The sequence below is a fragment of the Stigmatopora argus genome, chromosome 4 (genome assembly GCF_051989625.1).
Source record: "Stigmatopora argus isolate UIUO_Sarg chromosome 4, RoL_Sarg_1.0, whole genome shotgun sequence".
Lineage (NCBI taxonomy): Eukaryota > Metazoa > Chordata > Actinopteri > Syngnathiformes > Syngnathidae > Stigmatopora > Stigmatopora argus.
This window is the reverse complement of record NC_135390.1, coordinates 16,451,977-16,477,280: the sequence shown is the minus strand read 5'-3', so window position 1 is coordinate 16,477,280 and position 25,304 is coordinate 16,451,977. Positions and strand designations below refer to the sequence as shown.

Below are 25,304 nucleotides of genomic sequence, written 5' to 3'. Positions count from 1 at the left end.
CCTTACTATACTATGTCGTTTTTAGGGGGGAAAAGCCATACTATACTATGTCGTTTTTTAAAGGAAAAAAGCCATACTATACTATGTCGTTTTTTAGGGAAAAAGCCTTCCTCTACTATGTCGTTTTTCAAGAAAAAAAGCCATGCTATACTATGTCGTTTTTTAGGAAAAAAAGCCTTACTATACTTGGTCGTTTTTTAAAGGAAAAAAGCCATACTATACTATGTCGTTTTTTAGGGGGGGAAAGCCATACTATACTATGTCGTTTTTTAAAGGAAAAAAGCCATTCTAAACTATGTCGTTTTTTAGGGAAAAAGCCTTCCTCTACTATGTCGTTTTTCAAGAAAAAAAGCCATGCTATACTGTGTCGTTTTTTAGGAAAAAAAGCCATGCTATACTATGTCGTTTTTTAGGAAAAAAAGCCTTACTATACTTGGTCGTTTTTTAAAGGAAAAAAGCCATACTATACTATGTCGTTTTTTAGGGGGGAAAAGCCATACTATACTATGTCGTTTAAGAAAAAAAGCCTTACTATACTATGTCGTTTTTTAAGAAAAAAAGCCTTACTATACTATGTCGTTTTTTAAAGGAAAAAAGCCATACTATACTATGTCGTTTTTTAGGGGGGAAAAGCCATACTATACTATGTCGTTTTTTAAGAAAAAAAGCCTTACTATACTATGTCGTTTTTTAAAGGAAAAAAGCCATACTATACTTTGTCGTTTTTTAGGGGGGAAAAGCCATACTATACTATGTCGTTTTTTAAGAAAAAAAGCCTTACTATACTATGTCGTTTTTTAAGAAAAAAAGCCATACTATACTATGTCGTTTTTTAAAGGAAAAATCCATTCTAAACTATGTCGTTTTTTAGGGAAAAAGCCTTCCTCTACTATGTCATTTTTCAAGAAAAAAAGCCATGCTATACTATGTCGTTTTTTTAGGGGAAAAAGCCTTACTATACTATGTCGTTTTTTAAAGGAAAAAAGCCATACTATACTATGTCGTTTTTTAGGGGGGAAAAGCCATACTATACTATGTCGTTTTTTAGGGAAAAAGCCTTCCACTACTATGTCGTTTTTCAAGAAAAAAAGCCTTACTATACTTGGTCGTTTTTTAAAGGAAAAAAGCCATACTATACTATGTCGTTTTTTAAGAAAAAAAGCCTTACTATACTATGTCGTTTTTTAAGAAAAAAAGCCTTACTATACTATGTCGTTTTTTAAGAAAAAAAGCCATACTATACTATGTCGTTTTTTAAAGGAAAAAAGCCATTCTAAACTATGTCGTTTTTTAGGGAAAAAGCCTTCCTCTACTATGTCGTTTTTCAAGAAAAAAAGCCATGCTATACTATGTCGTTTTTTTAGGGGGAAAAAGCCATGCTATACTATGTCGTTTTTTTAGGAAAAAAAGCCTTACTATACTATGTCGTTTTTTAAAGGAAAAAAGCCATACTATACTATGTCGTTTTTTAGGGAAAAAGCCTTCCTCTACTATGTCGTTTTTCAAGAAAAAAAGCCATGCTATACTATGTCGTTTTTTAGGAAAAAAAGCCTTACTATACTTGGTCGTTTTTTAAAGGAAAAAAGCCATACTATACTATGTCGTTTTTTAGGGGGGAAAAGCCATACTATACTATGTCGTTTTTTAGGGGGGAAAAGCCATACTATACTATGTCGTTTTTTAAGAAAAAAAGCCTTACTATACTATGTCGTTTTTTAAGAAAAAAAGCCTTACTATACTATGTCGTTTTTTAAAGGAAAAAAGCCATACTATACTATGTCGCTTTTTAGGGGGGGAAAGCCATACTATACTATGTCGTTTTTTTTAAAGGAAAAAAGCCATACTATACTATGTCGTTTTTTAGGGGGGAAAAGCCATACTATACTATGTCGTTTTTTAAGAAAAAAAGCCTTACTATACTATGTCGTTTTTTAAGAAAAAAAGCCATACTATACTATGTCGTTTTTTTAAAGGAAAAAAGCCATTCTATACTATGTCGTTTTTTAGGGAAAATGCCTTCCTCTACTATGTCGTTTTTCAAGAAAAAAAGCCATGCTATACTATGTCGTTTTTTTAGGGGAAAAAAGCCATGCTATACTATGTCGTTTTTTAGGAAAAAAAGCCTTACTATACTATGTCGTTTTTTAGGGGGGAAAAGCCATACTATACTATGTCGTTTTTTAAGAAAAAAAGCCTTACTATACTATGTCGTTTTTTAAGAAAAAAAGCCATACTATACTATGTCGTTTTTTAAAGGAAAAAAGCCATACTATACTATGTCGTTTTTTAGGGGAAAAGCCTTCCTCTACTATGTCGTTTTTCAAGAAAAAAAGCCATGCTATAATATGTCGTTTTTTAGGGAAAAATGCCTTACTATACTTGGTCGTTTTTTAAAGGAAAAAAGCCATACTATACTATGTCGTTTTTTAGGGAAAAAGCCTTCCACTACTATGTCGTTTTTCAAGAAAAAAAGCCATGCTATACTATGTCGTTTTTTAGGAAAAAAAGCCTTACTATACTATGTCGTTTTTTAAAGGAAAAAAGCCATACTATACTATGTCGTTTTTTAGGGGGGAAAAGCCATACTATACTATGTCGTTTAAGAAAAAAAGCCTTACTATACTATGTCGTTTTTTAAGAAAAAAAGCCTTACTATACTATGTCGTTTTTTAAAGGAAAAAAGCCATACTATACTATGTCGTTTTTTAGGGGGGAAAAGCCATACTATACTATGTCGTTTTTTTAGGGGAAAAAAGCCATGCTATACTATGTCGTTTTTTTAGGAAAAAAAGCCTTACTATACTATGTCGTTTTTTAAAGGAAAAAAGCCATACTATACTATGTCGTTTTTTAGGGGGGAAAAGCCATACTATACTATGTCGTTTTTTAAGAAAAAAAGCCTTACTATACTATGTCATTTTTTAAGAAAAAAAGCCATACTATACTATGTCGTTTTTTAAAAGGAAAAAAGCCATACTATACTATGTCGTTTTTTTAGGGGGGAAAAGCCATACTATACCATGTCGTTTTTTAAGAAAAAAAGCCTTACTATACTATGTCGTTTTTTAAAGGAAAAAAGCCATACTATACTATGTCGTTTTTTAGGGAAAAAGCCTTCCTCTACTATGTCGTTTTTCAAGAAAAAAAGCCATGCTATACTATGTCGTTTTTTGGGGGGGGAAAAGCCATGCTATACTATGTCGTTTTTTAGGAAAAAAAGCCTTACTATACTATGTCGTTTTTTAAGAAAAAAAGCCATACTATACTATGTCGTTTTTTAAAGGAAAAAAGCCATACTATACTATGTCGTTTTTTAGGGAAAAAGCCTTCCACTACTATGTCGTTTTTCAAGAAAAAAAGCAATGCTATACTATGTCGTTTTTTAGGAAAAAAAGCCTTACTATACTATGTCGTTTTTAGGGGGGAAAAGCCATACTATACTATGTCGTTTTTTAAAGGAAAAAAGCCATACTATACTATGTCGTTTTTTAGGGAAAAAGCCTTCCTCTACTATGTCGTTTTCAAGAAAAAAAGCCATGCTATACTATGTCGTTTTTTAGGAAAAAAAAGCCTTACTATACTTGATCGTTTTTTAAAGGAAAAAAGCCATACTATACTATGTCGTTTTTTAGGGGGGAAAAGCCATACTATACTATGTCGTTTTTTAAGAAAAAAAGCCTTACTATACTATGTCGTTTTTTAAGAAAAAAAGCCATACTATACTATGTCGTTTTTTAAAGGAAAAAAGCCATACTATACTATGTCGTTTTTTAGGGAAAAAGCCTTCCTCTACTATGTCGTTTTTCAAGAAAAAAAGCCATGCTATACTATGTCGTTTTTTTAGGGGAAAAAAGCCATGCTATACTATGTCGTTTTTTAGGAAAAAAAGCCTTACTATACTATGTCGTTTTTTAGGGGGGAAAAGCCATACTATACTATGTCGTTTTTTAAGAAAAAAAGCCTTACTATACTATGTCGTTTTTTAAGAAAAAAAGCCATACTATACTATGTCGTTTTTTAAAGGAAAAAAGCCATACTATACTATGTCGTTTTTTAGGGAAAAAGCCTTCCTCTACTATGTCGTTTTTCAAGAAAAAAAGCCATGCTATACTATGTCGTTTTTTAGGAAAAAAAGCCTTACTATACTTGGTCGTTTTTTAAAGGAAAAAAGCCATACTATACTATGTCGTTTTTTAGGGGGGAAAAGCCATACTATACTATGTCGTTTTTTAAGAAAAAAAGCCTTACTATACTATGTCATTTTTTAAAGGAAAAAAGCCATACTATACTATGTCGTTTTTTAAGAAAAAAAGCCATACTATACTATGTCGTTTTTTTAGGGGAAAAAAGCCATGCTATACTATGTCGTTTTTTAGGAAAAAAAGCCTTACTATACTATGTCGTTTTTTAAAGGAAAAAAGCCATACTATACTATGTCGTTTTTAAGGGGGGAAAAGCCATACTATACTATGTCGTTTTTTAAGAAAAAAAGCCTTACTATACTTTGTCGTTTTTTAAGAAAAAAAGCCATACTATACTATATCGTTTTTTAAAGGAAAAAAGCCATACTATACTATGTCGTTTTTTAGGGAAAAAGCCTTCCTCTACTATGTCGTTTTTCAAGAAAAAAAGCCATGCTATACTATGTCGTTTTTTTAGGGGAAAAAAGCCATGCTATACTATGTCGTTTTTTAGGAAAAAAAGCCTTACTATACTATGTCGTTTTTTAGGGGGGAAAAGCCATACTATACTATGTCGTTTTTTAAGAAAAAAAGCCTTACTATACTATGTCGTTTTTTAAGAAAAAAAGCCATACTATACTATGTCGTTTTTTAAAGGAAAAAAGCCATACTATACTATGTCGTTTTTTAGGGAAAAAGCCTTCCTCTACTATGTCGTTTTTCAAGAAAAAAAGCCATGCTATACTATGTCGTTTTTTAGGAAAAAAAGCCTTACTATACTTGGTCGTTTTTTAAAGGAAAAAAGCCATACTATACTATGTCGTTTTTTAGGGGGGGAAAGCCATACTATACTATGTCGTTTTTTAAGAAAAAAAGCCTTACTATACTATGTCATTTTTTAAAGGAAAAAAGCCATACTATACTATGTCGTTTTTTAAGAAAAAAAGCCATACTATACTATGTCGTTTTTTTAGGGGAAAAAAGCCATGCTATACTATGTCGTTTTTTAGGAAAAAAAGCCTTACTATACTATGTCGTTTTTTAAAGGAAAAAAGCCATACTATACTATGTCGTTTTTTAGGGGGGAAAAGCCATACTATACTATGTCGTTTTTTAAGAAAAAAAGCCTTACTATACTTTGTCGTTTTTTAAGAAAAGCTATATCGTTTTTTAAAGGAAAAAAGCCATACTATACTATGTCGTTTTTTAGGGAAAAAGCCTTCCTCTACTATGTCGTTTTTCAAGAAAAAAAGCCATGCTATACTATGTCGTTTTTTTAGGGGAAAAAAGCCATGCTATACTATGTCGTTTTTTAGGAAAAAAAGCCTTACTATACTATGTCGTTTTTTAGGGGGGAAAAGCCATACTATACTATGTCGTTTTTTAAGAAAAAAAGCCTTACTATACTATGTCGTTTTTTAAGAAAAAAAGCCATACTATACTATGTCGTTTTTTAAAGGAAAAAAGCCATACTATACTATGTCGTTTTTTAGGGAAAAAGCCTTCCTCTACTATGTCGTTTTTCAAGAAAAAAAGCCATGCTATACTATGTCGTTTTTTAGGAAAAAAAGCCTTACTATACTTGGTCGTTTTTTAAAGGAAAAAAGCCATACTATACTATGTCGTTTTTTAGGGGGGGAAAGCCATACTATACTATGTCGTTTTTTAAGAAAAAAAGCCTTACTATACTATGTCATTTTTTAAAGGAAAAAAGCCATACTATACTATGTCGTTTTTTAAGAAAAAAAGCCATACTATACTATGTCGTTTTTTTAGGGGAAAAAAGCCATGCTATACTATGTCGTTTTTTAGGAAAAAAAGCCTTACTATACTATGTCGTTTTTTAAAGGAAAAAAGCCATACTATACTATGTCGTTTTTTAGGGGGGAAAAGCCATACTATACTATGTCGTTTTTTAAGAAAAAAAGCCTTACTATACTTTGTCGTTTTTTAAGAAAAAAAGCCATACTATACTATATCGTTTTTTAAAGGAAAAAAGCCATACTATACTATGTCGTTTTTTAGGGAAAAAGCCTTCAACCACTATGTCGTTTTTCAAGAAAAAAAGCCATGCTATACTATGTCGTTTTTTAGGAAAAAAAGCCTTACTATACTTGGTCGTTTTTTAAAGGAAAAAAGCCATACTATACTATGTCGTTTTTTAGGGGGGGAAAGCCATACTATACTATGTCGTTTTTTAAGAAAAAAAGCCTTACTATACTATGTCGTTTTTTAGGGGGGGAAAGCCATACTATAGAAGAAAACTGTGCAATCGTCATTAGGTCGCTTCTTTTGGCCAGTTTCTAATACATAAATCTCTCTCTCTCTCTACAGTACTGTACATATTCTCTCCATTTTATTAAATTTTTTTTTTTTCAGTACAAACCAATGCGTGTTACTTATACAAGCCTTAAACATACAAATGCACTTATATAAACCTTCAATATACTTATATCGGCCTTAAATATAAATTATAATACAAAATATAGCACTGATGCTAGGTGAGCTGAGCTCTCACAGCGCCAGGCGTCGGTATTAGCGGCGGAAAGAAGTACTACTGCGAAAAAGGCGCGAAATACAAAATTGGACTTGCGAACATTTTTGGACTTAAACGCAATTTGCAGACATGTTCGTATGTACCGTTGTTCGTAAGTTGAATGTTCGTAAGTAGGGGAGCGTCTGTACACACATCAACAAAAGTGACGACGCGGATTTAGAGGAGGACTATTTTTACTTGTGCGTTAATGAGGAAGACGAGCTTGAACACGCAAGAGGGAGGATAATGATGATTTTGGAAAGCTTTCATACGGCGACACACGCACTGAGGCAACACACACTGACCTACACTGAGTAAACACTTATTTAGAGGTGTCAGACGCCGCGTATAATATCCTCTGGCACAGTAGCCGAGTGTGTGTGCGTACATGTGTGTGTGTGTGTGCCAGTTTGTGTACATACCGAGCCGTTCGCTGTCCGTCTCGGCTGGGTGACGGTGATCAAGTGTAACAGACAGCGAGGACGGCGGCGCACTTTCTGCCTCAGAGACGTTGGCCGAGGCGAGGAGGGGGGCGGGGCAAAAGAGCGAGGCCTAAAAAGGCCTCCGGTCACCATTATCTCCTCGCCGTGTGACTGCTGCAGTGTGACAAACCAATGTTTACTCACGAGCGCGCGTCCGTTCTCTCGTCAAGACGCTCACGCTCGTTCGGGCAAACGGGCGTGCATCGGTCTGAGCTGAGATTCGAACCCCGGCGCTCTTGACGCTGGGGCGCTAGTGCTAAGCAAAGGAGAAACGTGGATGAAGGTGGTGGAGAGTTGAAGTGAAGGAGTGTTTTTTTTTTTTTTACCTGATGGACGTCCAAACGAAGTCCGCTGAGAAAACAAAAAAATGGCGCCGCAACACATGGAGACAGACACGATAATATTAGTCAAAGTGTATATTGTTCTTAGTGTATCAAAGACCAAAAAGTTTGCTTTAGCTTACGCGTTGGTTGCCTTTGATATTCACAGAGGTCCAATCCATTTTGCCTGGGAGGGTTGAGAGCGAATCAACCAATGGAGGTCTACTGATGTCCAAAAAGTGGGGGTCATCAAAGTCTGCAAAACTGTATTAAAAAATAATAATAAAAAAGTGAGTTTAGCAATATTAGCAAAAAGTGCTAAATCTTTAGTCGTCGAATGTTTTCCACAATTAACTTCAACACATAAAAAAATTGAAATGCATAAATCTCTTAAGCTATTTGAATGTAGGAAGGAATAAATAAAACATTTGAAACCAACATTTTGTTCCGATATCCTAATTGGGCTAACTCCTTTTTTACATTTACTTAAAAATGAGGTGACCTCATAACAAAAAAAAACGCAAATGGCCATTTCATAATTACCAAACACACTGACAAAACTCACAAATATTTGGAATCTAACCACTACAGCACACAATGAATTTTCTTGCTAATTAATCCCAGTTATCTTCTGTTATTCCAGTCAATTTAAAACTATTTCCCATATTTCGCTGCCTTTTTGAACGGCCCAAAAGGAGCTCGGGTGGTCACATATTCTTTATCATTTACAAATATGAAGAGCAGCATGGGGAAGGTCTTATAACCATCTGCAAAAAGTGACATTTGATTAGCAAAATGAACGCTACGCATTGAGCAGCATGAATTTCAAGCGGGCAAAAAAAACAGATTGAAATAGATTTGACCCTCAAGCCATTGCATTCGCTTTATCTGCCCCATCCTCATTTTGCCTTTTTTTGGCCACCGAGCCCCTTAACCCCCCCAGATCCCCCCCCCCCCACACACACACACACACACTCGCCCCCACACCCCCAACCCTCCCTCCCACCCACCTCGCGCCTTTTAATGGTAAATCAACAAAGAGCCCACATGAAAGAAAGGCTCGCTCTCTCCATTTTTTTTTTGCGGGCACGGGGAATTATTCATCAGCGCCAGGCGCGCGTTGGCACTGCGGGCGAAAATCCTGCAGCGGCGAGCGCTCCCGTTTTAATTGCCAGAAAATGACTGTAAATGATACGCAGAAACGCGAGGTAGAAAGAACAAGAGAAAGGAGGAGGAGGACCCACCACCCCCAAAAAAAAGATTTAAAAAAAAGGGGCAATCACAAGTGAAGTGCCTCTCCACCCGGAGCGACCCCCCGAAAAAAAAAAAGACAGATAGTGGCGGGAGGGCGAGGGGGTGCGCCATCCAAAAAAATGGCGGGATTAGGTCTGAGAGACAGTTTACTACGCTCTTTTTGTGCGCCCAACCTGCAGGATTACAGATAACAAATGTTAGTGGAGGACGGGCACCTGCTGTGAGTAGACGAGGAGGAGGAAGAGAAGGAGAAAGAGGAAGAGGAGCTAAAAGAGCAGACTAAGGGAGTCCAAGGCTGGGGGACAAAGCAAGTAGATGGTGCAAAATAACGTACATGTCAACTTGTATGTTTTTTTTTTTGTCATTTCAAATTGTGTACGCCGTAAAACAACTTTTGCACGGGGTTTTTTAAGTAAAGTTTTTTTGCAAAAGTGATCTCAATTTAGCCATTTTGGCTCTAATCCGGATCGTATCGGTCAATGGTAGCAGATGAAAATGTCATCGTCGATTGCTAATGTTGTCATGTTTCAAGCATGATATGCGCACGCGCATTCCGCCTTTTCACTATAGAAATATATCGCGTCAGTAAGCAATGTAGCCAGACAGTCAGGCTGTCAGCGTCAAACAAGGATATCTACAGAATCTTGAATTTTTTACTGATTGAAGAAAATTTCAAGTGTGCCCTATGTGAGTAAATATGTACCACATTGGATTTGTATGTTTTTTGCGCTTATAATCATTAATAAAGGTATGAAATAAATAGGGAGAAGTTTGGAGTCAGGTCACTGATTTGACTTCAAATAGCATTAAAAAGTTTTTTTGTTTACTCAAAAAAGATAAAAACTGAATAAAAATCAAATTCAGTCACATTTCCTTTATTTCAAGGCGTATTAGAGCTTTTTTGACGGTTTTAATTTCTCGCATACAGCAAACATGATGTGTACTCACAGTAGGTGATTTTGTGTAATGATCTTGTAAAATATGTTTACTCTTAGCTGTGCTCAAATATTGACGGATTATCTGTGTAGTAATCTGATGGGTTGGAATTTTGTTCAATTTTGTTCAGACGTTTCTTTAAAAGTCCCTGTATCATGGATTTTTACATACCAATGAAATGATAGGAGTATTTACAAATAAACTAGCTAACTATTAAAATCGGGAAAAAAAAATTATGTCGCGTTGCAAATTGAACGGTAGGACAAAAGCCAGCGGAGGGCGAATGACTCGATGGAAAACAGTGTTTATCGTGTGATGTGTTGAAAGACAAAATTGAAAGGAATTGAGTCCCAAAAAACATGACATTTTTATCGTACAAATTCAAAGTGGAGTACCATAAAGTACCAAAAAGCATTAAATTCAATTCAATTTAATTCATAAGAAGTTATCTAAATAGATCATCTCATTTGCAAACATTTTCCTGGGGTCTTAAATGGGAAAGTTTTAAACGGAATGAAGAAAAATTCAGCGGGCTAACGAGCTTTTTTGACGGTTAGCGATACAAGTTGAATCCATTCCATTTGATTGCTGCCCCCCCCCAAAAAAAAATTCAATCACATTTTCCTCTATTTCAGTATTTTAACAGGAATTGGTCTTTTGCCCGTTGTTGGCTCGGATCCCATGACCTTTGACCTGGCACCCCGCGACCCTCGTGAGGATAAGTGACTGGGAAAATGAAAGACGGAATAGTGTATAAACAAAACTTAAATCATCTAGCGGTCATATCTTTTGGGATTTGGTTAGTTTTGGGCCCTGTAGCCTCCGCCGATTCGTATTCAACACAAGTACGAGTATAGAAAATTAGAAGAATGTAATTATTATGCATTTAAGTCATTTGTTCTCTTGACTGGTTTAGGGCGCCTGCTCGCCGCCTAGCCAGATCACAAAGCACTCAGACAGGTCAGTCCTTAGCAAAAGCCCGTCTGGAGCCACTAACGAGAGTCACCCCACGGACGACCGACACGGGGGTCCGACCCAAGGTGAGCCGTGAGGGTTGGCGTCAACAAAAGGTCTCGACCTCGAGCCTCACTACCCGCACTTCAGACTTGACTTCTATCACCCACATTAGAATTCCTCGGTGTGTTTGACCTTCTTATTTGGGAATTTATGCCCGCCTGGTCAACGTGGGAGACAAAAAAAATGACTCGGCGGCTGCGTATACGTAGAAAAAAATTCCTTAATGCAATCGGCGTTCGATTAAAATTAGGACAATCTGGAATCGGAACAAATTATTTGGACGTGCGTAGATTGACCAAATTTAATAGAACCAGTTGTAGAAGAAGCTTAAACATCGCTCAGTCCATTTTTTACTTTAAATGTTAACACTATTTAGCATATTTTTGCGTAAGAAAAACACTCTTCGCTCGGCCCGTATGGTTACCGTTTGCTTCTATGTCATCATTTATATGTTTTGGGGGGAGAATAGGAGGGGCGGTTTTAAAAAAAAAAAACACAAAAAAAGTAAAAAAACAAAAGCCAGCGGATATCTGCAGGGGCTGCTAAACGAAGCATAAAGACCCCGAGTGACCGAAGGGAATTATTTGGCTCCATTAAGCAGGCATTAACATGAATTACTATCTAATTAAAATTAAACAGCTCATTAATAACTATGCGGCAGGAGCCTTAGTGTGGAAGTCCTCTTTAACGCGCGTGTGTGGTGTTATGTGGTGGACCGAGAGAGCAATCATGTGGCGGCTGCTGCGTTGCGGGGTCTTAGGGGGGCTCACCTGGACAGACAAACATGTCACGGAGCTGATATGTTTTGACTTTTTTTTAGGAATGCCTAAGATTGCTTAATTTAAAGTTTGGAGACAAGAAGAACAAAAACAAACGTAGAACGACACTAACAATACGGGTAGGTCTATGTTCTTCATCTAGTGTCAAAAGGACAAAAATAGCATTATCTTATTGATTGGTTCATGTATGTTACGTATATTAACACGAATATTAAACCTACAAGCTAGCAAATTAAGTTAAAAACAGCGTTTTTGGGGGGTGTTATGTTGTTTTTTTATTTTGAATAGTCCTTTTCTCTTGTCCCATCTACTTCCTAGATTTTTTTTTATAGTCTAGGGGTGTCAAACGTACGGGAGGGGGGATAGGTGAAGGCAACCAGCTAGCGGCCCAATTTTGTAGCTCTTTCATAAACAGAATCACGTGCTTTTATTTTTACATTGGGGCTATAAAACCAATGTACTTAGCTCAGTTTCACACCCGCATTCACCATTGTTCATTCCCTCTTATCCAAAATGATAGCCAATAAGTTACTAAGTGACACCCACAACAAACGGGAAGTGGCACGAGGTCAACAGGAACTGTGAGCGGCATTGGTCATGCCCAAATGTCAATCATACATGATCCAAAATGACTCTTACAAGTATCCTAAAAGTACTCTAGCGTGCCTGTTACATTGCGCTTCACATACTCGGAACAGGTTCTTTAAAAAAGCAAAACACGCTTCTGACGGGTTTCTCAAATTTTACGTAAGACGAGGGTGGTAAGTTGCTTCCGCGACATGAAAAGACGGCACATACTCTCACGCCTCCCGAAAGGAAAAGGGTGAATATGTTTGCAATGGCGCTTCGGGCGAGGCGCCGGCGCGCATATTTTGACAAGATACGTGATGGGCGTCGACTCACTCCCGCTGCGTCCTGTCGGGGTTTTAAACTTCTCGCTGGATCAGCCTGGCGGGATCCGACAGCGGGAGAGAGCAAGAGAAAGAGAAATCGACGCCGTCTTACTTCGGTGGCTCGAGTTTGCCAAGTGATGACAAAATAAGACGCTGTGTTTATCTAATAAGCCGAGTTGGAGAGCACGAAACAAGATCATTAACCAAGACGGGACATGGGGCGGCCATATTGGAAGGGGCAGAAATTCTAGCAATTGTTTATTAAGAATGTTTTTTAGGGGCTTTGTCATACATCGGTGGGTCATGTGGCAGCCATATTGAAAGGGGCAAGATTCTATCAATTGTTTATTAAGACTGTTTTTTTGGAGGGGGGCTTTGTTAAACATTGTAGGACATGTGGTGGCCATATTGGAGGGGGCAAAAATTGTAGCAAATATTTATTAAGATTGTAATTTTAAGGGCTTTGTCAAACATCAATGGGACATGAAATTCTATCAATTATTTATTAAGACTGATTTTTTCGGGGGGGCTTGTCCACATCGGTGGGAGATGTGGCAGCCAAATTGGAAGGGGCAATATTGTATAATTCGTTCATCAAGACTGATTTTTGGGGGGCTTTGTCAAACATCTGTGGGAGAAGTGGCGGCCATATTGGAGGGGGGAGAATTCTTTCAATCACTTAAGATGTTTTTTTGGTGGGCTTTGTCAAACATCGGTGAGACATGTGGTGGCCATATTCAAAGGGGCAACATTTTATCTCCCAGTTCAAATGGATAGGACGATTATCTCCACCAAGGGTCTTAATCAGCTCCGTTTGACTCCTATTTTATCTTCTATTTAAGTTGTTGATCCAAAATATTTAGTTTCCCAAATCTACCTGCAAAAAAATGGCATCTGAACAAAACCCTCCCTCACCTTTGCCGCTTTGTTTTGCAGATAAAGTCGAGGAGTGGTCAAAAAGGAGAGAAAAGGATGCTAAAACACACACACACACACGAACACACACTTGTCTTCTTACTTCCTTAGCCAGGAGCTGTTTACTTCTCTATCAGCGCTGTTCTCGTGGAGCAGAACCCAATCCATATTCACCGGCCGGAAATTCCTCTGCTTATCTTCCAGCCGACCCTGGAAAAAAAATACTTGGCGTGTTCTCTTCTGCGCGCACACACACATACATAAACATGTCTTTATGGAGGCAAGAGGCGGGCCAGGAGCGGGTCGGGGATAAGAATCACCTTGAATTCCAAGTAGAGGATTGCGCCACCTGGGCTCGGCGCAGGAGGGCGGCGTTGGGGGAACCGGGCTCCTCGCAGGGGACGAACACTGGATTTAGAAAGTGGAGCGTTGGAGTGTGTGGAAAGGGAAGGGGGAATTGCCTACGCTTTTGGAACAGTATGAGTGTATACACAGCTAGGAAAATGTACGGTATTTGCAGTAATATTTGATTTTACTTTTAAAAAAAGTTAAAATCATGTGTGTCTTGTTCAGTCTTATATTTCCACATTTTTTGGTTGGGTGGTTTATTTGTATAATATACATAAAATAATATAGGTGAGGTAAAAAAAAAAAACCACTAACATGCTGTCTAAAAGATTTTGGATTTTGGATGCTTGTCAAGTTGCCTTTATCTCCCTTTTTTCTTTGCCCCAACTTGAAATCTTCCTCTTTTTTTACAGTTTATACTACTTTGTTGTGGTTAGAGGGTGATTATATTGAAAACCTTAAACAAACAAACACATGACATTATCTTTAGTTTAAATGAATAAACAGGTCAAAGCATTACTTTACGTTTACTAATCACATTTTAAATTAACTTATGACATACTACAGTAAAGTATTCAAAGAAATAAAGTCAAAAGTAAATAGGCACCCTAACTGATTGAATAAACCAAACAAACATTGACTTTGCCTTTATGAACCTAAGATTGATGAGTCATTCTAAAGTAAAGGCAAATACAGAATAGTTTGTGGCTGAAACGAAACAAACTAAGCATTAACCAAGTCCATTTCTTACCAGTTGCATATGAATTGGTCAATTTCTTTGCTCTGTTGATGATTTACTTCTTTTTGATATCCTTACTTTGTTTGTTCCACCCAAACTCACATGCAATCTGTTGACAAAATGGCCGCCCCTGGCCCCTGACAGGAAGTGAGGAAAGTTTTGTCTGATTGAGGTTTCTCTGCCCCCTGCAGGTCTGGAGGGGCAGGTGCAGATTTCTGTTAGTCGACTTGACAGGGCTTTTTTTGTAATGGTGTTTAAATACATTTTGAATTATTGTGTGCAACTTTTTGGATTAGAAAAGTCATTCTGCTGTTTTGGTTAGCAAATTGAGACAATGAAGAGTATAAATGCAACATTAATTAATAATGTCAGTCAATTGTTTGGGGCACAGGTCAAAATTGTGTTGCTGCAGTTTGTGTGCATTACTTTTACATGACATGATCTGACATTTTGTTTGAGTTTTAGTTTTTGGTCAACTCATGTTTCCATTGACGGAGATAGTTGTCCTATCCCCTTTATTTGGGACTGGCCGGCGATGGCGAAATGATGGCTGTCCAATTTTAGACGGACGGGGCTGGCAGTCGTGATTCGCTATTAGCCCCCACCAGTCAAACCGTCGACGACCATCGTCATCAATGCCAGCCAATTAATAAAGAGCAAGCCATTTTTGCATCAAATGCACTTTGAGGATTGTTTAAGTGTCTGTCAACGCATTTTGTGACACCATTTATGTTTGTGTCACATGTTTTCTTAGCGGACTTTCAAAAGTTTTGTTATGATTCAACTACAAAATCTTAGACGGCACTCGCGCTTGCCTTTTTAAAAGATGGCCGCCATTGAATCAGTTAATTACTGTAATATACGTCACACTTTATCTCCAAATTTCTTATGACGGTGTATTGCATTAAATAAGATAAATACAAGGGGCTAAGAATTGAGACCCCATTTGGAGGTGATGGAGGCGCTTAATTAGATTAGCCGTATTCCCAAGATGCGGGTTTACAAGAAACGGGGAGTCTGGCTGGTAGGGGGAACGCGCTCTTGGTTGATGGCGTCGGTGGGGAAGAGGAGGGGGTTGGGGGGTGGTTACTTGTCACGGGTGCGAGGCGGTCGCCTCCTTGTTTGGAGCTTGAAGTTGGGAACACTAACGACTAATTGCGTGCCGGTATGCGGCATGAATATTCATGCCGGTGTGTTCAGACCCCTCCTAATTAGAGGAGAGTTAGACGAAGAAGAAAAAAGTTGCACCTTCGTCGCTGCCGAGGGGGAAACACACCCCTCTTCTCCCGCCGTTCGCCTCTCGGGGGAGGCTGGCAGAGTAGCCCGAGTTCATTAGTCAAAAAAAATAAAATCAAATGGAAAAGTTACCTGGGAAAGCGCACATTTGGTCTTGAAGGAAATTGACTTTTTCTTCGCATATTTGGGGACGATTATGCATGCCTGTCAAAGAAGAGGATCGCACAATTATCTGGTGGAGGAGTTCAAAATGTAAACATTGAAAGGAAATGTCTCTTGGTGTGGGGGGCGGGGACAATAAATGTCTCGTGGGACCCTTTGAGCAGAAGTGTTAATTAGGGTTACCTGTAGAAAGTGTTTTTTTGCTTCTAAATGTTCATTTCTTAAAAAAGGATTGCTATTTTTAAACTTGAGAAGTTCATGAAAGGCAAGTTTTAGGAGTTTATTACCATTTTGGGGGTCAAAAATCTTTAAATGTGTGGACGTGCTAGGCCAATTTAAAGACGTATTGTGCTACCCTGACTCATGAGTTGAATTTATCTCCAAGTGTTTTAAAAACAAAAAGTATTTTAAAAAAGTTATCATTGGACGCCATTTTAAAAATGAAACTTTTGTCTGGTGATTTCATATTTTAATGTTTTTGCTGAGTTCTTTGGCCACCGGGGAGGCAATATAATAACTTTGCCACGTTTTGGGGCGGAGGATAAAGAATACATGCCAGTGCGGAATACTATGTTGCTGCACCGTTGATGTTTGTTTTACATTTCCCCTTAACAGACTTCACCTGAGTTATGTTATGAGTCAAATACAGTGGTACATACCAGTGCCCCGACATACGAGCAATTTGAGATACGAGTAGAATTTCGGGCAAATATTTATCTTGAGATACGAGACAAATTTTGATACACGAGCAGACAGCGGACACGAGAGGCTGCTCATAAGAACATCTTGGCCATTGTCTTTCCCGTCGCAACTCCCTCGTGTAATGTCTCTGCGAGCACTGGGCGGAGCATTGCATTTTTTCCCATTCGACAGTGCGAATGGCGGATCGATTGTAATACGAGAGGAGTATATACTACTTCTCGTTGGCAATTGGTCGTGCGTTATCCTATCGTGAGGACATTTGTGTGCATCATTTTCTGAATATTTTGAAGGGAATACAAAAGCAAACAACCCTCGATAGGTTGCATCTGAAAGTCAGGGTGGAGGCGGGGCCAATAGAGCCAACCCGGGAGAAGAAGGGTATCAAAATTTAAAACAAAATTAGAATTAAATTTAGTGTAAAGTTAGATTAAATTTATTTTTGAGTGTGTCTGCATCGTAATCCAAGTTAATTTAAATTTGTTTATGTTATGTTACGAGCGCGTTGCCGTGCAAAAAAGAACCAATTAAATAAGGAACAAATTAATTTGTTTTTAGTTCATTTCTATGGGAAACGTTCATTTAAGTTACGAGAAAATCGACATACGAGCTCAGTCCCGGAACGCATTAAGCTCGTATCTCGAGGTACCACTGTATCGGCGAAATCTGGAACTAAGCACCCGTTATTATTATTCTTATACCTCCAGATGATAAAAAAAAAAAATTGGCGTGACGACTAGCCGTAGGATTCCCCCCCTCCCTCTCTTTCGCTTACATCCTGCATGCTGACCTGATGTCAAGACGTGTCAGGCAAGCAACTATAAATTGACACTATGGAGAATTCGCCCGAACAAAGAAGGGCTTCATATTGTGGGGGGGTTTGTCTCATCAACCCGCCCCCCCAGCCCCTTCACCCTTCACATCTCCTGCCCATCATCTCTCAGATTCGTCCTCGTCCGCCACGCACACGGCGTGTCATTGACTTCTGTTGGCTCCCTTTCACGCCGTGCGCCATGGAGACGTGGCACGCCCAGGCAAAAATGCACCGGGGTGTGGGGGGCGGGGCTTATGGGGCGGCGAGGGCACCATTCCCCTACAAAACACGTCCTTTCCTCTGGTGAGCATCTGGATGTGGCTTTTCCATCCACGCACAAGAGTGACTCTGTGTGGTGTGCTTTTTATAGTCATGACGCTGAAGAATGGGGTGAATGACCCTGCTCCCTCAGAAAAACAACAAAAATGTAGATTTAGAATAGGAAAAACTATGAAAACCGTCGAAAAATTGAAAATATTGGCGAGTAATGTTGTGTAAATTGGCGTTGTGGTTCGTAATGGTTAATTTGTCAATGGCTTGGACTTATTTATGGCGTTATTATTTGTTAGGAAATGGAAAGTTTGAAACTTCAAAGTGTACAAATGTTTATATTTAAATATTTAAGTCTTTATATGTGTCATTAATGATGATAGACGTCCAATCACGTGGCTGGTTTCATCCTTACGCTGTGATTGGGCATGACAAGAATCAAATTGATTGACGTAGAAAATCTAAAACAATGTGGAAAAGTCCCTAGCATAGATAATATAATTATTTTCAGGACGTTATCTTAACTCGCCCATTAGTTACAGAATATGAAATAGAATATCTGTATGATGCATGGATTTCAATTTGAACTGGAGTTGAAAATTTAAATGATGGACAGTTATAACAGAAAAAACATATTGTTACAATTGACGTAACTCCTAAAATGAGTTATTTCTTGAATGGGTACTTTATAATTTATGTATTGCATGCTAACTTTCATTGGTTTTAATGTATTTCTGAAGTAATTTTACTCATCCCAAAACGCATGTCAGGACATTGAATTAATTTTGCAAACTGCAAACGGCCATATTTCACATTTTGCTAAACAATACAGTAAATTCCAAAAACTTTTATCTCTACAATCAAACATTTAAAAGCCCCACTTAAGAAAAAAGCAAAGCAAACAAACTAAAAAAAGTACTTATTTTCTCAAACAAACCCAAACACAAACAACAAAACGAACCCCGTTACGCAAGTACAAAAAGTATAACGTGAAATGTATATTAATGTGCAAATTCTTATACAAATTACCCTCCCCCACAAAAACAGGTTCCCCCTTTACCAGATGTTGACACGCATCTGTCCCCATAAACTCAAGACCATGCAAATGACTTAATGGACCAATTAAGTCGATCATTAACAAAAATCAAAACATTCAAAAGCCATAAAGTGAGGATGGGTGGCCATAAATCACAGCTTTCCAAGTTGTGGCTGTAAAATCCAAATCTCACATGGGTGACATAAAAAAATCAATTTTTCCTCTCCATATTTGAACCCTACTATCTCCGCTAAAATCCCCCCAAAATGGCATCAAGTGACCCTTCTCAAAAAGGACGGCGGGGTCTATAAACCACGCCCTTTTCGCCAGATGACGGCAAGCACCTGTGACCACACACACACCTCACTTCCCAGCCTCTCCCCCACCCCCCTTTCCACCCACCAGATGAGCCTTACCTTTGAAAATCCCGCGTCCCCAAAAACCATGCCTGCGTCCTGATACTCCTGTAAGCAAATAGACAAGAAGAAAAGGTTGACGTGTCAAAAAAAGCATTTTCGGCGTCTGCGTTTAAACGTCCAGAAGGAGAAGAAGGCGGCGAACGTGCGGCCCGTCGCCGACTTTTAAGGCGAATGCGACGCCCGAGATGTAAGATTTGTTTAAAGCCCCACATTTCCATTTAAGGACGTGATTGTGTTTGCAAAAGATCCCTTTCAATCTTTGCGCCCCCCCCAATCAGGCCCCTTGCTCACTCTCTCTCTCTCTCATACTGTGTGTGTGCGTGTGTGTGTATGAGTGTGTGTGTGTGTGTGTGTGTGTGTGTGTGTGTGTTTGTGTCTGTGTGTGTACCCCCTCAGCGTCTCCGAGGCTGCTTTGCAATTCATAGAATTGGTAATTTGCTATTGGGACAAAACGTGAAGGGAAAAATAATCAGATCAAGCAGAGGGAGGAGAGGAGGTGTGTGTGTGTATGTGTACGTGTACGTGTGTGTGTGTGAGTGTGTGTGAGTGTGTGTGTGTGTGTGTGTGTGTGTGTCTGTGTGGTGTTTGTTTGCATCACATTTTGGTGTGTGTTTGTACGGGTTTGGGTGTTTGTTTCTGTGTTAAAAATAAAGGCCGTTAATTGAAAATGATGATTTTAATGCCATTGACGGTGGTAGACGTCCAATTTAATTTGACTGGAAGAGGTGGCAGTGATTGTTTGTTAGAATTGGATTGGTCGTCGATAGCTGTTAAAATTGTGTGTGTGTGTGTGTGTGTGTGTGACTGTAGTTGTGTTTGCATAAAAATGTGTGGGGTTGTTTGTAGTGAAAAAAAATGTAGTAAATGCTCTGAGGGTTTTTCAATGCCATTGACGGTGATGGATGTCCAATCCAATTTGACTGGAAGAGGTGGCAGCGATTGGTTGTTCAAGTTGGATTGGTCGTTTGTTGCTGTCCATGAGTTAAGTGTGTGTGTGTAGTTTGTGTTTACATCATTTGTTGTGGAGTTGTTTCTGTGTAAGAGAAAAAGTGTATTAAATGCACTGAGTATTTTCCAATGCGTTGACGGCGATAGACGTCCAATCCATTTCGACTGGGAGGGCTGACAGCAATCATTTAATTCAGTCGAATTGGATTGGGGCGCTATCGCCATCAATGAGTTAAAATTGTGCGTGTGTCTGTGTACTTGTGAATCAATTTTCTGTGCTTACACGTGTGTTAAATGATGATTTTTTTCAATACCATTGACAGTGATAGACGTCCAATCCATTCCAAGTGGCGAATCACCGTCAATGTCACACATCCTGGAGCATCATGGGATCATCCTATGACGACAGTACACACATGATTAATTAAAATATGTGCAATATAAAAAATAAACGATGATGTTTAATGTTGTCACATACCACCAAAAATATTGAAATAACTTCTATATATTGCAACTTAATAAAAATATAAGTGGGTGGATGATGCCTTTCTTTCTAGTTGCTCATTACATTTTTAACTGAATCCAAAACATCCAAGTTAATATGGTCTGGAAACTTGATGTGAACGTGGAATTTTCCCCAAAAACGTGTAAAAAAATACTAAGACAAGTTCATTCAATGTTCTTACAAAGGTCACGAATGAGTGTCCAAAAAGACACTTCAGTTAAGCAGTTAAATGTAGCAAGGCGCGTGCACTTCTCATTCATTAACGTGAGACTGGCTGGAGTTATCATTGACTAAATATGAAATGAAAAGACTGATCATCCGTGCGCAGGAAACAGGAAAAACGCCTGACACACTCGCACGCGCACGAACTTACCAAGTGATCCTACAATGGCATCCACTAACACGCACGCTATAGTGTACAATTGAACATAAAGCAGGGTTTTCCCCATACTGTTATTATTAAAATGAATAAGTAGGCGAGTCCCCCATACACGCGTTTAAGGTGAAGTAGATATGTTGTGGCAAAGCGCGTGCGCGTGGCTCGCGACCCGCGCCCCCCCTCCCCCTTTTCTCCAAGCCCCCTCCGTACCAAAGCGACCCCCCCCCCCCCCGCCCCCCTTTTTTCCCCTCGTCGGATCGGAGCCAATGCTCTCCTCGCGGAGGCGTGTCCTCTCCCCGGCCCAAGACCTCCCCGAGCATCCGCCGACGCCGTCCGGGGCTCTAAAGCCCGCAGAGCTCGTCGGCGGCCGTCACTTCTCCGAGTCGGAGCCATGGCGACAACAGCTCAGTACATCCCGCGGACTAACTCGTTGCCGTCCAACCCGCTCATGCACCCGGACTCGGACCGCATGCACCAGGGGACCACCTACCGGGAGGTGCAGAAAATGATGCACCACGAGTACCTGCAAGGGCTGGCGGCCACCAACACGGGACACCCGATGAGCTTGACGCACCACCAGTGGCTGCCCACGTCCAACAGCGACTGGTCCAGCGGCACGCACCTGGGGGGGCAGGAGCACAAGGGCGGCCGGGAGGACTTGTCGGTGGCGGCGGCGGCGGCAGCGGCGGTGGCGGGAGGCTTCCACCACCGCTCGCACTTGGTGCACCACCAGCAGTCGCAGAGCGCCCACCACGGGGCTTGGGCTCCGGCCGGCGCGCACCACTTGTCCCCGCTGTCGCCCGCGTCGGGTGGCGGCGGAGGCGGCGGCGTAGGAGGAGGTGGCGGCGGCGGAGGAGGAGGCGGAGGCGGCGGCGGCGGAGGTGGCAACGGAGGCGGCAACGGATTGGGCCAGCTGCTCTACTCGCAGCCCGGATACACGAACCTGAACGCCATGCTGGGCAGCCCCCAACCGGGCGCGCTGCACCACGGCATGCGCGACCCCCTCCACGACGACCCGACGGCGTCCGCCCTTCACGACGGCCACATGGAGTCCCCCCAGCAGGCGTTCGGCCACCACCAGGAGCACTCGGACGAGGACGCGCCCAGCTCCGACGACCTGGAGCAGTTCGCCAAGCAGTTCAAGCAGCGGCGGATCAAGCTGGGCTTCACCCAGGCCGACGTGGGCTTGGCCCTGGGGACCCTGTACGGCAACGTCTTCTCGCAGACCACCATCTGCCGCTTCGAGGCGCTGCAGCTCAGCTTCAAGAACATGTGCAAGCTGAAGCCGCTGCTGAACAAGTGGCTGGAGGAGACCGACTCCAACACGGGCAGCCCCACCAACCTGGACAAGATCGCCGCGCAGGGCCGCAAGCGCAAGAAGCGCACGTCCATCGAGGTGGGCGTCAAGGGGGCGCTGGAGAACCACTTCCTCAAGTGCCCCAAGCCGTCGGCGCACGAGATCAGCACTTTAGCCGGCACGCTGCAGCTGGAGAAGGAGGTGGTGCGCGTGTGGTTTTGCAACCGGAGACAGAAGGAGAAGCGCATGACGCCCGTGGGGGTCCCGCACCCCAACATGGAGGACGTATATTCGCAAGCCGAGACCCCACCGCTGCACCGTTCGCTACACAGCCCCGTGCAGTGAGTGAGTCCACTTCGGGGAGGGGACTCCGCTCGCTAATATTTCTACACAAAAATAAGAAGAAGAAAAGAAAAAAAAGGAAAAGGGGACTGACTGACTGACTGACTTTGTTTGTGGAGTTTACGCTATTTAAGTTTCGCCGAACAGACTTTTTTTGTGGCTTTGGGCGAGTTGTGTGCAGTTTTTTCCTCCTTTTTTCGATTTAGCATTCGGGAATAAATGTTGAAAACGCTCACACACAAACACACATGCGCATCTAGTGACGAATATTCCATTTAAAGCGAGACAAAGATTTATTTACCAAAATTATAACGGAGGAAATGGAAGGAGAATCATCATCTCCTCACACTTTTTGGGGACCGTGAACGCTCCACACGCCTGCAAAAAAAACAACAAACAAACAAAAATACACTGGAGATGAAAAGTCAGCACTGAATGAACATTTTTTTTGTTTTAATTTTACAAACCCGAGTGTGTACTGTCGTGATGTGTTTTGGGGGGGCTTTGAAAACTTGAAAAAAACATTTTTGGAGGCGGTGGGACGTAAAATTAACGAATATTCCAAATGCAGCTGGACAAACACGTTCGGTTTGCACGCCTTATTTTTTTTCGTCGAAAAATTGCAACAGCAGACGCTAAAAAACTGTATTTTTTTTCTTTGTGTGGATTTTTTTTGTTTTTCTTGATTTCTTTGCATGGAGCACTTATTTTTTGGGGGGGTTTGAATGCAACATTTCCACAGATTGGCCCCCCACCATTGTACCACGCCAAGTTGGAGCAACTCAGGTAACTTTCAATGCCCCCACGCGAGACCCCCCAATAACGAAACATCACTTAAAAACGGAAAACGAATTTTATTTGTGTGTGTTATCATTTTCGAAATGTATTTATTTGATGTCTTTGTGTCTTAAAGCAAAACAAACCAACAAAAAAACGAGCAGTGCTATTCACCAGGCAGATAAGGGATTTTTTTTCAAGGAAAAAAAAACATAATTATGGACAAAAATACCAAAAAAATGTTTAAAAAAATAAGGTGATTTTAGAGAAAATGTGTAAATATGTCCAATATGTAAAACTTGTATTTGTTCTGAAATATGTTCTTTTTTTGGTTCTTTGTTTTCCGGGCAGTTTTGTACACTTACTAATAATACCCCAGAAAATATTTTAATATGATTTTTGATTTATTGATGACTCATTTATAAATATATATTTATTATTTCTTTTTGTTTGTTTTAGCTTTCATGTTGATGTTTTGTTTTTCTATATTTGTTGCAGTGATTGATTTCACGCTCTTTCTTCATTGGTTGTACGCTGATTGCTCTCTAAATGTAGACTGCAAAGTCACATTTCTATTTATGTTATAGTAATATTTTATTACTTACATAAAAACGTATATACAAGAAAATATGCTCTGTTGTTGCTGTTCTTTCTTTTGTTTCTATTTTAACGCGGGCATCGTGTTCAATTGTCAAATTCTTGAATGAGATTCCAATCTGAGCTGATATTAATCGTGCATAAAAATGACTTATATAGGAGTCGTATCAAATGATGTTCTCCAATTGGATGTCAAAGTGTTGGCAAATCGAATTTGATTTGAGATTTAGTTTTAATCCGTCAAAAGGCCTGAGATTTTCAAGTAAATGGAGGCCTTGAGTCATTTTTTTCTCACTGGATGGATATAATTCGTTTTAATTGTAGATTAAAATGCATGTAAACGCTTCCCGATTTTGCATGATTTTAAATGAAGTGTGTGTGTGTGCGTGTGCGTGTATGTGTATGTGTGCGTGCGTGTACAATGGACCTCGATCATAAACGATCAATCGTGGCTTCACTTTCGACTTTATATTCAAATATTTCCTACAAAAAAAGCTTCTCTGAAAAAAATAGCATTTTTTAAAATCCAACTTTCTGTTAAAAAAATGATGACATTTTTTTAAAGCAGAAAAACGTGATGTGTTCGCGTTTCAGCCAGTGGAAGCAGATTCGTCAAAAAAGCTCGTTTATTTTCTGTACGTTTGTGTTTTTCGAGCGACTCGCAAAGTCAATCAAAATCATTCTATGAAAAGAGGCTTTCTTTTCTTCGTTTCTATTCGTAAAGGTGGAAGAACTAAAAAGCAAAATGTGGCCGGTGAAACGTCTTTATTGTGCGCTCGTGTTGTTGTGATTGAAGAGGGTTAAAAAGGAGGAGGGGGACGTGCGCGTGTGTGCGTGTGTGTGATTGTGTACGTGTGCGCGCGTGTGCGTGTGCGTGTGTGTGTGTGTGTGTGTGTGTGTGCGGGCGTGTGTGTGTGTGTGTGGCGTGTGTGTGTTTGTTTGGAGAAGCTGAAGTGGTCCGAACTCCGCCTGGGAGGAGCAGGCCAAATTCTTAGGAGTGAACCACAGGCGCCCCCAGCTGGCACAATCTTGTAACTACACCCCAACAGCGTCAAAATGCCATGAAAATAACATTCAAAAAGTTATTTTGAGTTTTTCGGCTACAAAAAGACAGCAAAGTTTGTTTTTGGAGAAATTACGGGATATTTTTAGGGAGTACTTTGATGTGATTTAATGTTATTTAATCAGAGTATTTATATTTTAGTGGAATAAAGACATGTCGTTTAGTTATGCAAGAGGATATTGGAAAACTCAATTTAGTTGGACAGGAGAGATGAAGAAAATGATTTGAAATATGAACATGGATGTCTGTTATACAAATAAAACATGTCAAGTTCTTATTCATTTTTAAAATTCCAACAAAGAAAACAATTTTTGCTTCAAATTTCGTTGTCATGGGGACAAAATTTAAACATTATATTTA

At 39.9% G+C, this 25,304-nt stretch overlaps 2 protein-coding genes across 5 annotated transcripts in view; one reads left to right on the top strand and one right to left on the bottom strand.

The window, feature by feature from the left end:
* LOC144073042 (uncharacterized) overlaps positions 1–25,304 on the bottom strand; it is a 57,625-nt gene that overhangs the window by 7,193 nt on the left and 25,128 nt on the right. For 3 of the 4 annotated variants that reach the window (XM_077598555.1, XM_077598552.1, XM_077598556.1), the window contains 13 exons: positions 22,809–22,885; positions 22,211–22,551; positions 21,392–22,128; positions 20,299–20,381; positions 19,034–19,081; positions 15,769–15,840; positions 14,503–14,593; positions 13,634–13,721; positions 13,417–13,523; positions 7,663–7,783; positions 7,526–7,550; positions 7,344–7,455; positions 7,140–7,269 (listed from right to left, as the gene is read on the bottom strand). In XM_077598555.1, the coding sequence (XP_077454681.1) occupies positions 7,140–7,269; positions 7,344–7,455; positions 7,526–7,550; positions 7,663–7,783; positions 13,417–13,523; positions 13,634–13,721; positions 14,503–14,593; positions 15,769–15,840; positions 19,034–19,081; positions 20,299–20,359 (855 nt within the window). In that variant the 5' untranslated portion in view covers positions 20,360–20,381; positions 21,392–22,128; positions 22,211–22,551; positions 22,809–22,885. Of the gene's footprint in view, positions 1–7,139; positions 7,270–7,343; positions 7,456–7,525; positions 7,551–7,662; positions 7,784–13,416; positions 13,524–13,633; positions 13,722–14,502; positions 14,594–15,768; positions 15,841–19,033; positions 19,082–20,298; positions 20,382–21,391; positions 22,129–22,210; positions 22,779–22,808; positions 22,886–25,304 lie in introns of those variants that run through there. The other variant, XM_077598554.1, reaches the window with a different exon arrangement.
* Positions 21,219–23,929, top strand: pou3f1 (POU class 3 homeobox 1). The gene has a single exon (XM_077598551.1). It carries the CDS (start codon positions 21,260–21,262, stop codon positions 22,508–22,510), a length of 1,251 nt encoding a protein of 416 aa, XP_077454677.1. The 5' UTR covers positions 21,219–21,259; the 3' UTR covers positions 22,511–23,929.